At 42.9% G+C, this 17,546-nt stretch overlaps 1 protein-coding gene across 1 annotated transcript in view; it reads left to right on the forward strand.

Annotated features, from left to right (window-relative positions):
- The window catches only part of CAPRIN2 (caprin family member 2), a 58,911-nt gene extending 41,594 nt beyond the window's left edge, over positions 1-17,317 (forward strand). Inside the window, exons 6-24 of the mRNA XM_044277494.1 lie at positions 849-935; positions 1,220-1,458; positions 7,699-7,781; positions 7,960-8,109; positions 8,649-8,692; positions 9,711-9,983; positions 10,759-10,815; positions 10,966-11,073; positions 11,258-11,389; positions 11,475-11,535; positions 11,842-11,903; positions 12,154-12,252; positions 12,336-12,437; positions 14,019-14,168; positions 14,452-14,620; positions 14,708-14,893; positions 15,005-15,099; positions 15,503-15,569; positions 16,388-17,317. Of these exons, the coding sequence (XP_044133429.1) occupies positions 849-935; positions 1,220-1,458; positions 7,699-7,781; positions 7,960-8,109; positions 8,649-8,692; positions 9,711-9,983; positions 10,759-10,815; positions 10,966-11,073; positions 11,258-11,389; positions 11,475-11,535; positions 11,842-11,903; positions 12,154-12,252; positions 12,336-12,437; positions 14,019-14,168; positions 14,452-14,620; positions 14,708-14,893; positions 15,005-15,099; positions 15,503-15,569; positions 16,388-16,950 (2,727 nt within the window). The 3' untranslated portion in view covers positions 16,951-17,317. The remainder of the gene's footprint in view (positions 1-848; positions 936-1,219; positions 1,459-7,698; positions 7,782-7,959; positions 8,110-8,648; positions 8,693-9,710; positions 9,984-10,758; positions 10,816-10,965; positions 11,074-11,257; positions 11,390-11,474; positions 11,536-11,841; positions 11,904-12,153; positions 12,253-12,335; positions 12,438-14,018; positions 14,169-14,451; positions 14,621-14,707; positions 14,894-15,004; positions 15,100-15,502; positions 15,570-16,387) is intronic.
- The last annotated feature ends 229 nt before the right edge of the window (positions 17,318-17,546 follow it).

Genomic DNA, 17,546 nt, shown 5'->3' on the forward strand with positions numbered 1-17,546 from the left:
TACTACTCTTGTGCTCTAGGTACTTTATTGTCTTTGATGTGGTTGTCTCACTTCAACAAATGCCATTATCGTGTAGAGAAAGTTAATACAAGGCACTTGCTAATGTATTGTCCATATTGCCTCGTTTTAACTCTTACATCAATGACACTGTATCCAGGAGTTACAGCAGTGGTGGCCACACCTATACTTTGTCTATGATGGTCATTTGCTGAAGTGAGACACCCCTTAAGTCCATACAAGAACACTAGTGGTGTGGTAGGAACCAAACTCAAAGGTTTTTATACCTGAAGAACTAAATCTGTGCAGTTATCAAGAATAATTAAAGGGAACCTGTCACCGCGATTGTGTGTATAGCGCTGAGGACATAGGTTGCTAGATGGCCGCTAGTACATCCGCAATACCCAGTCCCCATAGCTCTGTTCTTTTATTGTGTTAAATAAATAATAATGTGCAAATTAACCTGAGATGAGTCCTGTCCCTAACTTCTCACATGACTCATCTCAGGTTAATTTGCATATGTATCAAATGAGTTTTTTGAGACCATAAAAGCACAGAGCTATGGGCACTTGATATTGCGGATGAGCTAGCGGCCATCTAGCAACCCATGTCCTCAGCTCTATACACAAAATCCCGGTGACAGGTTCCCTTAAGTTGGAACTAGTTTTTACTGTGTAGTCATTGAAGTGCAGATCACTTCACAATGGTAGGCAACAATCTGAGGCTATTTAACTGTTGTGCACCTACAAGGCCTGGGACCTGTAGTTTCACAACAGCCAGAGAACCACAGGTTGTTGCCCAGTGTCCTAAAGAAACTCTAGGGTTTTCATAGATCATTACTTTACTTGTAGGAGGCGGTTGAAAAGTATGAGGCGGTCATTCATAATCTGGATTTTGCCAAAGAACTTCAAAAAATCTTTACAGCTCTAAGTCAAGATGTAAGTTTGACATGAAGTGGTGGGCTGGGACTTGACTACATATAACTATCATAATAGGGAACACTCAGATGACCCCATTGCCCCCTCAAACATAAACCTGTCTTACTGACCTGTGACTGGGGACACTCATAACGGAGTTGGGACACACACCTGTGGCTTTATTGCAGTGTAGCATTGCATATGCTGTTTAGAGCTGATAGCGTACTGATACATTGTGAGAGCCCTCCATTACCTGATACTTGCTGATGATTAACTCTGTACATAATTAACGTACTTGCTCCCAGTTAATAAAGGCTCAGAAGAAGGCCTTCAGACGTGAGCACATGCAGAAGACTGAAGCTGAGAAGAAGCGCCTGCGTACAGTGCTGCAGGTTAAGTACTTGTTACAGTCGTTCTGTCAAGATCATGTGCAGAAAGATTTCAAAGATGGATTAAATGGGGCCATGTACATTACCTCCAAGGAGCTGGACAGTCTCTCAAAGTTTGCCAAACTAATTTGTCACCAGAGGTTTAAACACATGAGGTGAGATGGTAAAATGCATGCTACTGTCAACTTTATTTTAGTTTAAGTTTAAATCGGTTTACCTACGTTACTTATACAGATGTATCCTGAGTTGCATCCTGTCTTGTACTCCAGGCCAGCACTTGTTTTGCCTTCAGAGCTAAAATCTCCCAGAATGCCTTGCTTGCCCAGTGTCTACTCAGAGCTTGCTCTGGGAAATGTTTTGTCAAGCCCTGTACATTCATCTGATGTAAACAAAACTTCTCCTTGAATTTTTAGACTTGGGCTAAACATCCCTCACCATAAGTGCAACACCAAGAAGGACAAGCCATAGGGTTGTCCAAATCGAGGATGGGACATAAAAGCCAGATTTAAAATTTGCTAAAATAAACACATGAAAACTCAGATCAAGTCCTGTGGGAATATTTGTGTGATACCGCCTGTTAATTGATGTGCCAGTTATCGCAACTGCTTGCAAACTGCAGGGTACAAAATCCTTGAACTGAGACATTGCTTTATCACTCCAGACGATCACTACGTACCTTGGCTGGTATGTTGGTATTGTTTAATGTTGTGTGTCCCGGTGGTTGGGAGAAACTATGAACTGGAGTGACTTCAAGAGGTGCACAGAGACTAACCTCTGCATGGACTGGAAAACTGGCATCTTCTGATGCATTCTGTACTGCAAATGAAACTGGACATCCCAAGTCTAGAGCAGGAAACCGTGTTCACACAATCAGAAGGCATGTACATGACATTTGGCTACAAGCCAGATGTCCCATTGACCTTACACCAATGCAATCAGACTCATGGTGCCTAGCAAGATGGCAATTGAGACTGGAGTGAGGGTCTAATCTTTAGCAAGAAGTCCTACTTTTGTATCGGACACAATGATAGCTGGAGACTGTGCAATGCCATGTAGAGGTATTCGCAAGGGAATGTCGTATGGTCCTCCATGTGGGATGACCTAATGTACAGTAGCTGGTCCTCTCTAGTCTTCATATTGAGTATGCTAACAACTTGGCATTAGATTAGAGACATGACCATACCACTGGTTCACCGACCAAAGTGCCCAGGAGCTGTTTTATCAAAAGGCCAAATGCCATACATCACTGCTCACGCTACCGTGAGCAGCCTGCATGGCCTAAATGTGCTACCATGGCCTGTAACTTCTCTTCACTTGTCTCAATGTGCATGACTGGAGACACCATTGGCTTGCAATTGCAAAGGCAATTGGTCTCCATCTCTGGGCTCAATGGATGTTAACATTCAGTTTGACACTGCTGCAGCCAATCACAGGCTCAGTTGGGGTCAGGTTCCCCTTGTGTTATGACAAATGGTTGTAAGGGGAGCCTAACACCACTGCAGGCTGTGGTGATGTCAAACTGTATAACATCACTGGAGCCAAGAGGAGTCTTGCAGCTCTGGAGTATACTATAGGATGTAATAAAGGCTCAATACAAGATGTGTAATTCAAGTTTACAAGGTCTGTATTTTAGACTGGACAATCTAAAGGCTCTCAATTTGTTGGCCACTTATCAGCTGGCGCACTGACAGAATTTTGTCAACTTTGCAAGATTCTGCTTCTTTACCTATGCTACCTAAGCAGGTAAGCCGTGAGACAGAATCATGGCACTTGAGTTACAGAATAAACATGCCAATAAAAAGTGAGCTCAAATGCTATCACATGCTGACCAGGAACTTTCCATCTCCACGAACACCAGTGCAGCGAGAGGGCCAACCAAGTATTTCTTCCTTTAGTAGTGGATTATTCTATTTGTCTTACTGGTTTCATAAATGTCTGAAATGAGATGTGACAAACGTGGGTTCAGATTTGGGGCTCATGCACACAAATGTATTTCATATTTATTTATTTTTCAGACCGTATGCAGAACCATTCATTTCAATGGGTCCGCAAAAAGAAGGTACACTGTATGCATTCAGTTTCTGTATATCTGTTCCGCAAAAATAGAACATGTTCTATTGTCTGCATTACAGACAAGGCTAGTACTGTTCTATTAGAGAATGCAGACATCATCCATATTTTTTGCGGACAGCAAAATACTTAAGGTTGTGTGCATAAGCCAGAGTTCAGGCATAGCTGCAATGGTAAACTAAGATTTTGGTTAGTCAACTGCTAAAAAAAAAAAATCTGCTGCACACCTGATTATATTCTGACTGGTATGCCATAGGTAGTTTTCCATATAGTAGGATGATTGGTACACTCAATATCAATCTGGGCACATTTTACCAGATGCTGTCTGATCAAAGCTGATGGCATGTCATATTGCACCTTAAATCCTTTGGCACTTCCCCTGTGAAATCAGGGGTGTTTTGCCCAGTTTTTAGAGGAATGAACAATTGTTCATCCACTTTTGGAGCAGCATAATGACATGTAAACACAGATGCATTGGGCAGTAGTATCTGTGAGCTGAGCGCTGCGATTGGCCAGCGCTACAGCATAGGAGAGACACTGGCAGGTTCCCCTGGGTGGAGCCTAACTAGGAACATACCGGAGGCTATAACCGGAGAACGGAGCGGCGCCCGGGGATAACAGTAAGTGCAGGGGGATCCCTGGGCGCCGCTCTACACGTCGGTATAGTCAGTTTACATACTTTTTTTCTGATGAAAGGTCCTCTTTGTCAAGGGTCCTCCACTTCACCAAGCAGTCCTGTTGCTCAATAAGGCAGGGCATGGAAATGTTGGGCCATCTTACCTCCTGCATTCCTGCGGTAGCCTGGGCCAAATTCCATATGAGACCCTTACAGAATCTGGTTCTAAAACAATGAAACGGGTATTGATCATCCCTGGACCAAGGGTTGTCAGTGTCCTGGGAGGTAAAGGTTTCACTGGGCTGGTGGCTCAATACCAAGAACCTAGAAATGGGAGTTCCATGGAGGCAGGAGGGTGTGCTTTCACTGACAACAGATGCCAGCTCTTGGTGCTGGGGGGCCCTCACGGCTTCAGAGACTTTTCAGGGGATTTGGTCTGAGGACCAGAGAAGGATGTCCTCCAACTACAGAGAACTCCGTGTGGTTTGGGAAGGCCTCAGGTCCATCCAAATACAGGTTTTTATCCAGCACCAGGGAGGAACAAGACATGGTCACCTCCAGAGGCTCTCGGACCGAATCTTCCTTTTGGGCAGAAAATAATCTACAATCCCTTGCGGCAGTACATCTGAAGGGATCCTTGAATCTCCAGGCGGATTACCTCAGTCGGCAAAGTCTGGATCCAGGCAAATGGTCTTTGTCCCAGATCGCCTTCCAACAGATTCAGGATCGTTGGAGAGTCCCATCCTAGACCTGACCAGTAAAGAATAACAAGGATCAGGATTTCTTCTTCAGAGCTGGATGACTGGTCTAGTCTACACCTTTCCCCCGATACCAGTAATCCCAAGAGTGCTCCAAAAGTTTCAGTCTGACAGGTGCAGACTGATTATGGTGGTCCCATTCTGGCCCAGGAGAAGCTGGTTTGGGCTAACTCAGCCCAGAAGATCCCATCTGTTTCCTGCCAGAGGAGGGTCTTCTAACCCAGGGTCCCATACTGCACCCCAATACCAACCTCCTCAAGCTGTCTACCTGGAGTTTGAGCAATCCCTCTTGCTAGAGCTCTCTGAAAGAGTAGTTAAGACCCTCTTACTCAGTAGGAAGTCCAACACCTCCAAAGCGCACCTCAAGGTAGTCGGGTTCAACCAGTCCACCCCTAATATCCCTCTTATTTTGGAATTCCTCCAGGATGGGTTGGATTTGGGCCTTGCTCCTAACACATTGCAAGTCCAGGTGTGGGCCTTGGGGGCCCTCTAGAATACCAGCCTTTTTATGAGGTCCCCTGGGTAGCTAGATTCCTGAAAGCAGCAGATCAACTAAACCCCTGAGTCAGGAATATGGTCACACCATGGAACTTCAACACTGTCGTTTTTAGGGATGTCGGATGTACCGTTTGAGCCTCTTCTCTCCCTATCAAGTCTCTCACTCTGAAAACCATCTTCCTAGTGGCCATATCCTCTGCAAGGAGGGTTTGCGAGCTCCAGGCAGTCAATACAGGAACCCTTCCTCAAGGTGCTAGACAACATGCTTGTTTTCAAATTGGACCCCTGATTTCTCCCCAAGTGGTTTTCTCTTTTCACAGGTCACAAGATAGTATTTTCTTTCTTTCCTAACCCTAAAGACAAGCAGGAATCTAGATTCCACAATTTAGGCGTTCAGTTCATTATTTACATGCCACAGAGGAGTGGCGTATCTACAAATTTTATTTATCCAGTTTGCAGGTCCAAATGGGGGTAATAAGGCAGCTAAGAGCTCTATATCCCGCTGGATTAGATGCACAATCTCCGAGGCCTATAAGGCCTCTGGTAAGGAGGCTCCTCCATCCCTTAGAGCCCACTCGGTTAGATCGGTCTCCACTTCTTGGGCTGAGAGCCTCTGCTTCGTTAGAACAAATCTGCAGGGCAGCTACCTGGAAGAGGGCCCACGCCTTCACCAAGCATTATAGGGTGGATGTGTTTGCTGACGAGGACTTGGCCTTTTGGATGTAAGGTCCTAGGTGCTGTAGTGCCCCCCCCCCCCCCCTCCCCAGTTACTTTGTTAGTTCTGAGTTTGTGCTGTCATGAAAATATCTAGTGTGTGTATATATATAATATATAATTTTTTATATATTTATTCCTCCTGATGCACATGGGTTTTTGAACACTAGTGGCAACTTATCTCCCTGTGAGAACAAAAGGATTGATAAATTAACTTGCCTGATACTTTTTCTTCCCAACGTAATGTTAGATAGACATGATTTATTTTTTATTTTTTTTATTGATATGGTTAACTATACAAAAGTGTGGTGAGGCTGTAGGTCCTCTTGCCCAGACTGAGAAGAGGGGGATAAATGTGTGATCACTTGTTCCTAATTGACCCATCTAAATAGAATAACCTGACGACAAAAATGAGCCAAACACTCGCTGATGACCACTTATGTGGCACATAAGATTTTTTTGACAGCAGATCACATGTGTAAATGGGGATCTGCTTCTAGTCAACAGAATATATGGGAACTAGCAATCGCTTATCCATATGTTGAAAACTTTTCCCAATCAGTGGACCAAGACTTTATTCAGAAGAACAAGAATAATGTTGCAGAAAGTAGTCATCTAAAGACTACAGTGGGACAGATTTACTAAGATGAAGTAAACTTAGAAGCACTCCCACAAATTTTATTCTGACCTGTTAGAAAGGTATATGATGTAAACCATAGTTAAGGTATTTTCTTGCCAGTCACTGTATTTGAGTGAGCATCTTGTGGACCAGAAGCCAGTTTCTCATGTATTCCTATGGGAGCCTCAATGTCTCCTCATAGTAAAGTAATAGAATGTATAGAGAAGTAACTTACTTCCTTTGCTGTCAGTTGGAAAGTCTGTTGGCCACATGACACAGCTGAGGATCAGAAGGGAGCAGACGACTCAAATTTAGTCACTGGTGAGAACATTGCCTTCATTACAACTTGCATCATGTACATCAGAACAAACTTGTGTGGGTGTGCTTTCTTGAAAGCCCTATTAGATTGAATGATATTCAGAGAACAAGTATTCATACCGCACTCGTTCTTGATGATGCTCGTTTGTTGGCTAGCTGGTCAGCTAAAACCTGTGGTCTTAAGCAGGATCAGCTGACAGTCTCTGAAATTCAATGTCTGATCCCTTTGCCTTCCAGGCAATAAGACTCAGCCAAAGGTATTTTGGCAGTAACTGCCTTAAAGGCACGGTCTCCTCAGTCTGCTTTTAAATTTCCATAATTGTCAGGGGTCATGTGAACTCTTGGATTTGGTCCATATTGCCAGGTTTTGAACTGTGGTGGTCAGGCCACCTACTGGTATGATAGGTGATCTTCTTAGCCTAGGAATTGCTGATTTTATGACCATAAGCAATTGGGCATAATTCAAGGGAAGGTCTTATGCCAAGTGTGTTTTTCCTCAAGAACCTTTTTTTTTTTCTGAACTTTTATTTAAAATCAACTCCCTCCTTTTTAAGTCTCCAGGAAATATGAATTGTTTTTCTTATAACATATCTTTCCTAGCCTTATGAACAGCAAGTGTCTATTTATACAGGATACATTAGGGGAGAGCAGCAGATGTACTTCTCGGGTCTCTAGAAAAGCTGTTGGAATGTTGGTTGTCGTCTAGCGTTCCCTAACATATATATTTATAAAAATGTTACTCAAGAATTAATTTTTTCCTTTTTTTTTTTTTTTTTTTTTGTCTTCCTTGCTTATTCTCCAGTCTTGAAGACGAGATGGATCAGTTGTCTATCTACCTGTGGAACCTACTGGAAGGCAATGAAAAAACTGTGGCAGGAGCGAACTGTAAGTAGACGAAGTGTTGCTCCTACTGTATGTCATACTGGATAGACAATAACAGAACTCCTCCAAGCATACAGTATATAGACTTCTAACATGTAGCCTGGTTATATTTGAAATCAGATTTTTCATGTAAAGTGACTTTCCTCTAATCTTGAGTAACTCTTGTCTATGTAACTCTTAGACAAGTACCTGAAGGATCTGGTGGCCAGAATGCTGGATTGTGGGTATTTTGAAAGTGTCCCTGATCCCCCTCCTCCTCCGAAGAAGCCAGAAACATTGCCTAAAGAACCTCCAATCACTGAAACCAGAAAAGTATCTAAAGCTGAACCAGGTAACCAGGGGCGTAGCTAAAGGCCTTCCCTTGTTGGCAGGGGAGCACATAGCCTTCCTGCTGCCAGAAGCAAATATTGAAAGGGCACCCCCTTAATCTAAATTCTTGACCTAACGCGTCCCCCCAGCCAGAGATGTAAATTGACCAGCATGCACTTTCTATAATGCCAGTGTCTTATGTGGCACAAGGGTTTTTAGGCCCCCTCAGGCTCCTGGGCCCGGTAGCGACTGCTACCTCTGCACCCCCTATAGCTACGCCCCTGCAGGTAACTACAGGAATCTAACTTAAGTGTCAGTGGGAGGAGGAATGGCTCCCACAGCCTGATGCTACACTAAGCCCTGCCTGTTTTTTATCAAAGTGGTGGATGTCATAAATCCAGTCAGAATTTTTTTTTTTTCTTCAAATCTGTCATTTTAGAAGCATGTAGGGTTTGAAATATTCCCCCACTGATCAAGGGTGTGTTCTAATGGCATAGTACTGTTACTGGAGAACCTGAAGTGCATATTCTCAATTGGTGTAATGTTTTCCTTCCCTTCCAGAGTCTAAGGAACATGTGATATTGGACTCTCTTCCTCCCCAACAGGTAATGGTGCAAAGATGGGTATATATGGGTACGTTCTCCATTAAAGGCTAAACTTTTTTTTTTTTTTCCCCTTTTTGGATTATCAACCTTTTCAGCTGGTCTTTAATTAAAATGTTTAACAGCTTTTTGTCCTTTCCTACTAACAAACTAGGACTCAGGCTTGTACTAGCTTTTGTCCTTTTCTTTCAGTTTCATACTAAGTTATGAGTTGTTACTGCTAACAACCTTAATTTCTGAACTCCTGACAGCTCTTAAGACTGTACAACTTTGGAGGCAAATTTTTTTTTATTTGCATTTTACTTTTTGGCTAAATCATATTTTCAGTTGGCCTTTATTAAAAATATTGAGCTATTCTGTCAGAAAAACGGTTAACACTTTGTAACTGGTACTTTCACTTAAACCTTCTCTAAAGAGGTCATAAACACTTATATTAAAGGGTTGTCTCACTTCAGCAAATGGCATTTATCATGTAGAGTTTAATACGAGCCACTTACTAACTTTTTATTCCTTTTCTAGTTGGATTCATTTTTCCATCACAATATACACTGCTCGTTTCCATAGTTACATACCACCCTGCAATGAATTGATGGTCGTGCTTGCACACTAGGAACGAGCAGTGTACAATGTGATGGAAAAATTACTCCAGCCAGCAAATAAAGCAATATGGACAATCACAATACATTAGTGTCTTGTAACTTTCTCTACGTGTTAGATGCCATTTGCTGAAGTGAGGCAACCCCTTTAAACATTCTTATCAGTAAGATAAAGAGAGCTTTAATGAGTGTTTATAAGAGCAGAGATGAGACCATGTCCTTCCCAGATAAGACAGAAAATCCACACAGCTGGTGGAGCATCTAAGCTATGAACACCCAAAAAATCCATATTCTTAATTTATTAATTGGAAGGCATTGTACTCATTTTGCGCTAAAAATCTTTTCAGTGTCTTAGGATAAGTGCCTATCCAGTCTTTGGTTGCTTTAGTGTTGAACAAATCTGAACAATTGTATTTACTTTCTAGATTCCAATCAGGCATTGTATGCCAAAAGTTGAGAAGATGTCTAAAGCTGCGGAAATGATTAATTCAGTGCAAGTAAAATGCATGAAACCAGAGGCAATAAAACCCTGGGCAGTAGCTGCTAATGTGAAGCTACAAGAGCCACCAAAGAGGTGGCAACCTCCAGCAACATTGGTGCCACTGAATAAGCCTTGGGAAGCTACAAGTGCCCCTCAGCCTGCAGCCCCTCAGCCTGCAGCCCCTCAACCTAAGTGTGACCTGGGGCCACCAAAGGAGGTAACAGTCCTGGCTGGTGGGACATGCCATGATTTCTTCAACTTCCTGGTTTAACATTGTGACATGGGTGGCTATAGGTTGGAGCATGCCTGGTTGGCATCTCAATGTCATACTAGATAAAGGAAAATGCTGCAGAGCACCTTGGGTTCTGTCTAAAGGTGAATTTATACTGCCCAATATTTAGGCAGTTCCTGCAAATGCTTGTTCCCGAGAATCTGCCTGTCCAAATGTCCTGCCGATCACCTGATAAACTAGAGAAACGCTCCAAGTGATCCTGTTCGTGCAGGCATACCAGTTATGTCTGGGCCGCAGATTGTTGTCTAAGCGGTTATCTGCTGCCAGAAACAATGCAGCAGTATGGGGACTAGCAATAGCTATCCTTGTCTCCTTCAACGAACAAGCAGCCGACTGTCCAAGGAGCACTCTTCCCAAAAATTAGCTTACGTTGGGAGGTGTAAACATGCCTTAAGTAAAATGGTATGATTGGAAGGCAAGCTAATAAAGGAAAATATTGCAACTATGCCTTCATGCATAACTTTCTGGAATACAGTCATTCTTAATTCCCATCCTGTAATTTCTCTGGGTCTGTATTTGGGTAAAACGTAAGTTCTAATGTGGAGTAGTCATGGTGAATCTAGTGACGGCATACGTGTTGCATCTCTGCTTTCTTGGAGGACTGCAGTAGTAGAAATGCAGTGTGATTGATGGAGAGCAGAGGACACTTGGTCTCTTGTGGCCAGAAACTTTCAGTTCATTTTATTTATTTTCCCCTTAGAGACGTGAGCGGGCACCAAAGCCTCAACAGGAAGTGAAGTCCATGACCCTGCTGAAGGTAAATGTTTCAGAGCTGGTCTTCTGCCTGTACATTAACACTTTGTATGACTGGTATCACTGCTGACTGGGCCCATACAAATTGATAAGTGTTTTCCTAGAAACTTTAAATAAAATTTTGGCATAGTAACTTGTGTAATGCTCCTGTTAGGATCCTAAGATGCTGCCTGTTCCAAATGTGCAGATTACAGTGAAGAAGAGGGAACCTCCTGCATCCATTTGTATCAACCAGCTGTCACCAGCTGTGAACAACACACAGGTCTGTTGTATGGAGACTTGCTATAGGTTTTGTTTATTATAAATGGTGGGTGGGATATAAAATGCCTGAAGTTGTTGGGCTATTGCTTAAAGGAAGCCCCCAAGCACTGCCCCTTCGGTTTTGCCTACAGTACATATTTATTTATTTTGAGCAGTGGACTACTGACTATGTTTCTGCCTCCCAGCCCCACCGTGTGGCCTCTCAGCCAGCTGCTGAGTACTGCTACTCACCAACTCTCCCTAAGGATCCAGAACTGCGGAAACAAAAACTGGAGGATCTGATCGATGAGATCAAAGGCACGTATAACTTCATGCAGGTAAGATGAGCATGGAGATCCCCCTGAGGAAAAGTGGTGACTCAAAGTAATCAGTTTAGTGTCATCCAATTTTTTTTAAATACAGGACTCCATGTTGGATTGTGAATTGCCACCTCCAGGAACAGCCTCTCCAAAGCTTCTGATAGGTCAGTGATGCTGAACAAAACACCTGTAGTTGAAATTGTAAATCTGAGGCATGAAGCTTTTTGTATCTGTGTGGCATCCTATATTTGACCTGACTAGCTGTTAACAGGGAACAATAGATTGTATCCCATTGCAGAGAAAATAGACTTAAAGTGCAGTAGTAGACAACTACCAGTGGTATATACTCGTTTATGCAGTGGCTGCATCAGTTTGAGCTTGTGTTGCCAATGAACTACAAAAAGATGCAATAGTTACTACATTGCATGATATATGCTCTAATCCTTTACCATGGAATCCATTCCTTTTAGTTCCAGCAGTTATCTCTGAGGCCATTGAAGGCCCGAAGGAACCAACAGTGCTAACTGAAAAGGTAACATGTTCTGCTAATATGGCCTTAACCTGAGGCATCTCAGTATTCACAGTAGCAGGGTTATTTTTCATAGTCAGTGGATGTGATCTTGGGACCTTCAGTCCCCATTGACACTGTATGATCCTTTCCACCAAAATCCAGACACTGGCAACATTTTGACACCTGATAATGCCAATTAGTAAACTGTTTCTCTTCACATAAAGATGTCTAGATAATACATTTGCTCTCTACTGAATGGTGCTATTTCCAGGTTGACAAGATTGAAAAGTCCAAGGAATCAGCAGTTGCCCCAGATTGCCCCATTCTGTCAGAACCAGATTCTCCAGAACCTGCATGCTCCCCCATTAAGGTAATTATGAAACTTTTTTTGGTATACAGGTGAGGGTAAGCATGCTAGATGAAGAAAGTTCAATCCACCTCTGTTTGTGGTAGGTTCCTCCTGTGTCACCAGTCCATAAAGTGGAAACACTGTCTACAGATCCCATCTATGTTCCAAACCCTCCTCTAACGGAGGCTCTTCCAGAGAGAAGTCCGGTAAGTTTGCTTACAGCATGTTACTGTAAAATCTGCTGAGCTTTGGGTTGGCAGTTAATATATATTTTTTTTTAATGGCTACTAGATCTTTAAAAGGGATTTATTAATGTTACAGGGTATTAGAAATGGTCAACTAAAAAAAGGGAACATACAGGTAAGGGGTAGGGAAGGAAGTGCCTAAGTAGCTATCTATGTGCAGTTTTCTGTACTAGCCCTACGCCCATCCCTGAGACACCTCAAAGATATTATCTTACCAAATTGGCACAGCCTAGTTGTAGTTTGTCAACACCTTCCTGTAGATGGCATCCTCTAATTCAGAGCTGTCCTTCCTCTAAAGGTCAAACTTGCAGAACGGGTCAGCACAGTTCTTGGCTCCCCCAGGTCTAGAAGCATAATCATGTGTTCACAGGTGTGCTCCTAAGGGGGCAAGGTCATATATATTGTGTCCCATGCATGGGGACTCTTGATTTCCCATATCAAATAGCAGTATATATTGTCTGAGAAGAGGAGACTTGTCCACAGCAACTTCTTTATGGAAGAGTTGCTTAAGTACTTATGGTCCAATTCAGCTTTGCTGTAAAGGCTTGAAGTAGGGAATCGATAAAACATTAGGCTTGAACCATTTACACCTCAATGATGTCCTGGTAGAACACTACGCTCGGGTAATAAAACTCAGAATGCAGCGTGATCTCACATTTAGTCATCAGACTTCTTGTTCTCTAGCAAAAATCATAGCGGTACAAAACATCCTGAACAGTGGAATAAATGAATATGCGGATGTGCATGGTTACATTTATTAAAGAAAAATCACAGAAAAAAAACACAATAGATGCAAACATTATATATCTACTAAGCCCTCACTCTAATATGATGAAATCGGACTCTCAGACAACATATTTTGATCAAAACATATCTGCACATCTACCAGCGCCAAGGTAGTCTGTCAGGCTGGAATAACTCTAAATCTGCCTATGCTGTTGGGCATCTACATTCACGATAGCAGACCCTGCAGATATGTGCTGCTCCTAGTTACCTCTGTGTGCATCAGCAGCCAATGAGGAGAGCCCGCACAGCTATATGTACCACCTAATCAAGGCTGCCTGTGGGATAGGCGGGCAAAAATGCTACTCCAAGAGATTTGTGTTTAGAGGCACAGCATTTCACCAATGTTTGGTTGTTTCAGGGAACTTGGCCTACATGACAGTATTAAGCTTTTTAAGCATTCCCTAATTTTATTTAATACTTTTTTGCTGTGCTCTTATTGAATTCAACTCCAGCAGTTGGAGAGCGCAACCTTTTTTTGGGTCCTCAGTTGCTGTGTTCCTGGACTCCAATCCTCAGGGCCCACTTTATTTTTTGGGATTTCCTTAGTATTGAGCAGGCGATATAATTGGTGTCAATGCATCAGGACTTACCACAGGTATTCATTGTGTGGGATTATTTTCAAATCATGACTTCAGGTGGGCCCTGAGGACCGGAGTTGAGGAACAATGGTCTATAGGTTTGATCAAATCTAAGCTGCCAGTTAAGACCAAGACCATATGGGTATATGTGCTAGCTGTATATACTTTGTCATTCTAGACTCCTGTGCTTCTACAAACTGAGAAGCTCCAGTCTCCTAAGACTCCAACCAACATTCCACTGTTGCAGCTCAAACAAGAAGAAACTCCACTGTCTGCCAGGAGCCCTCCAGTCTCCTCCCATAATTCTCCTTTCCAAGGAATGCAGGCTGTGAGTCTTGTTCCATTTAGTGGTTTCACATAGTGGTGGTCATTACACCTAGTAGACTAGGTTCCATGAACACATAATGGGAATATTATGGTGTGCTACTTTAATACAAGACAACATTTTATTTTCTTCACCATTTTTGCTGCTATGGGCTTTGTACACAGCTATATAGTAATGTTAACAGACAACAAAATGGTTGGAAAAAACAGTAACAATACTTCTACAAGCAACAATTGCTCTACCTACTGGAAAAATGTATTCTAAAATGTCACATTATGTTACTCAGGTTTTTAAAGTGAATCCTCCCTTGCCAGCTCGTAAAGAAATTAAAGACGATCCACCGTATCCTACAGAATACCAGCAGACTTTCAGCACTGCAAGTACTCAGACCCTTCCATATGGTTTACTAGAGCTGAATGGTGAACAGCACTCGCTCATGCAGGAGCCACTAGTGGGTATGTGAAGGCAATGGCCTTTCTAGGCAAAGGCTATGCATGCATTACTGTACTAAGATGACAACACACTTCCTTTTTCTATCTTAGGGAGTCCCTATGCTTCTGGAATGCCTCCAGTAAGCAATGGAAGTGTTCCTGGTTACACATCCACCCCTAACCTCATGCCTCGTATTCCCCAACAATTCATAAGTAACAGAGGTGGAATGGTGAGAGGAACCAGTCGTGGAGCCCGGGTAATGACGAATGGCTATCGCTGCCAGACTAGCTTTAAAGGCCAGTGGATTGATTTATTTTTATTTTCCCTTCAAGCTATGTAACTTATATCTTGTCCTGTTTTACATGATTTGGTGGCTTATATTTAATAGAATTTACACTTTTGTGCAGGTCCTGAGACCTATAGAGGAACCCAGTGTCCATCTGGTGGAAGCTATGCAACCTGCCCTGGGCGAGACTATCCAGTTACCCAGTATATACCACGGGTAAGGCTAGCTGCATGTACTGGAAGGGTTACATAGGGTAGGAAAATGCTTCCTGTCTCTAAGGCTGAGCTCATACAGCAAAATCAGCCTTAGAAAATTATGTAGTAGATTACTAGCTGAAAACTGGTTGTTTTTGGTGGCTTTAGAGGTGTTTTGGAATAGGTTTGGCTTTGTTTTTTTCCGAGTATTTTGCAGTGGAAACCACCTGTTTTCTGCAAAAGACATGTGAACACGCCCTAAGACAAGACCAGTAGTCCAATGTCTGAATGGCTCAACCCTCTATTAGGATGGTAGATGGTGCTAACCTGAGTCTGCTATTTCTACATGGCATCATTGAGGTTGCGTAGTCTATAGTACATATGATCTGGGCTTCTTTAAGTCAATGCTGTGTTTAACTTCCTAGGATTCAAACTCCCATCTTTGCCATAAGAGAGGATCTGTCACACCGGCTGGCCGCTTGACTTCAAGGGGTGAGTACTGCAGAGTCTGGACCAGTAATGGAGGTCCTAATAAGTGTCAGTTTGGCTAAATAGTTCTCTATTGGGTCTGTATCTCCTGTATTTAGCTGGTAGAGTTGTTAAATATCAAATAAGCAGACTGATTACCTCCTGGCTGCAAAACTTGTGATACTGCCCCTGTAGAATGTCTAACACTGCCCAGTGGTAGGGTTATCAAAGTTATGGGGGGGGGGGGATATATGTATCTAAGCTCAATTAGATATAGTCATACAGGATGGATATAGCAGTCATAGAGCACACCTATATCTAAGCTACATCACAGCAATATCTATATTATGAACAATGATTTACTTTGATGTTCCTGGGGGTGGTTTTGAGCTACCAGCTGAGGCTAGTAAAGATCGCCAGATACAGGGCAACAGGCACACTGGTGGACCAGAGGGAGGGAGCTTTGGAATCCATGGATTCCTTCATGGATACAGTGGGTGGGCACCAAAGGCTGACGTTTCGTTTACAGAGCCGGGCCCCTCCCTCAAGCAGGGAGAAGCCTGTAAACAAGAAGTCACTGCCGGAGCCTGGTGAGTGACGTCATGTGACCCGCATCAGGCGTATGTAAACACAGCAGAATTAATAACTAATGTACATTTGAAATGTATTAATGTTTTAAGCCACCTTAACACATATTGATTAACTCGGATAACCCCTTTAAGCTAATGTCTTTGACAATTGGGGAGCAGTACTGATTTTAACAGGTATGTAATTTCTAGGTAAAACTGTACTCTGTATAGAAATGGCATTTTCTTATAATAAATGATGGCCTTTTTTTGCAGGTTGGAATGACTCAACCCAGTTTGGGAGCCCAGAGATGGAGGAAAGTTTCAACAGTACAGACTCTGGGCAGGGGGACTCTCGCAGTATGACATCTGTTGATATGTCCATTAGCAGCCAAGCTGCCACCATTCTGCCAGTCCACGTCTACCCTCTTCCTCAGCAAATGAGGGTAGCGTTCTCTGCAGCCAGAACATCTAACTTTACCCCTGGTACATTAGATCAACCAATTGTGTTTGAACTGTTGCTTAACAATCTGGGGGATACCTTTGACTTCCAGGTTGGGCGTTTTATGTGTCCAGTTAATGGCACCTACGTGTTCATATTCCACATGTTAAAACTGGCCGTGAATGTTCCTTTGTATGTGAACCTGATGAAGAATGAGGAGGTGATGGTATCTGCTTATGCCAATGATGGAGCCCCAGACCATGAGACAGCCAGTAACCATGCCGTTCTGCAACTCTATCAGGGTGACCAGATCTGGTTACGGCTGCACAGAGGAGCCATTTATGGCAGCAGCTGGAAATACTCTACATTCTCTGGCTATTTGCTGTATCAGGACTAGGTTTCTTCAGACCTACCACTGGAATGAGTTGTGCAATTGAAATTGGAGAATAGTTTGTGGTTATGATGGGAGTCCAAATTCTGTTAAGGTACCAATGAAGAACTTAACTGGTCCAGAGACTTTTCGCATCTGACCTGGGTAGAAGTTGGTGCACCTTTCTTGGCCAATGACCTCGATGAAGCCAAAGGACTTGAGCATGATATTGTGCAGGAGATGTTATTGCAGTGTCAAAAATAATGCAGATTTTGGTGTGTGGTATGGAGACAGTGGCTCCAATAAACAATGATTGCAATCCAGTTTGGCTAGTTCAGTTGTGCAGTTCTTTTTCTGGTAATGAGGTGGCCATTCCCTTTCTATCAGTCATGCACTCAAGATAATTCTATCTCTTACCACTGCTATCCATTATGGCACTGATGTGATCACCTGTCCACTACTGGAATCTTGGCAATCCTAGCCATCTGAACCTCTGGTCACCCTGTCAAATTTTGACATTCAAAGACCTACTTGATGCTAGTTGATAAACGGGAAGCTAGTTGATGAGCAGGAAAATTATAATGGGGTTGTGCACACAATTGGTTGACACTGTTTTCTGCAGC

Source organism: Bufo gargarizans, chromosome 2 (assembly GCF_014858855.1).
Source record: "Bufo gargarizans isolate SCDJY-AF-19 chromosome 2, ASM1485885v1, whole genome shotgun sequence".
Lineage (NCBI taxonomy): Eukaryota > Metazoa > Chordata > Amphibia > Anura > Bufonidae > Bufo > Bufo gargarizans.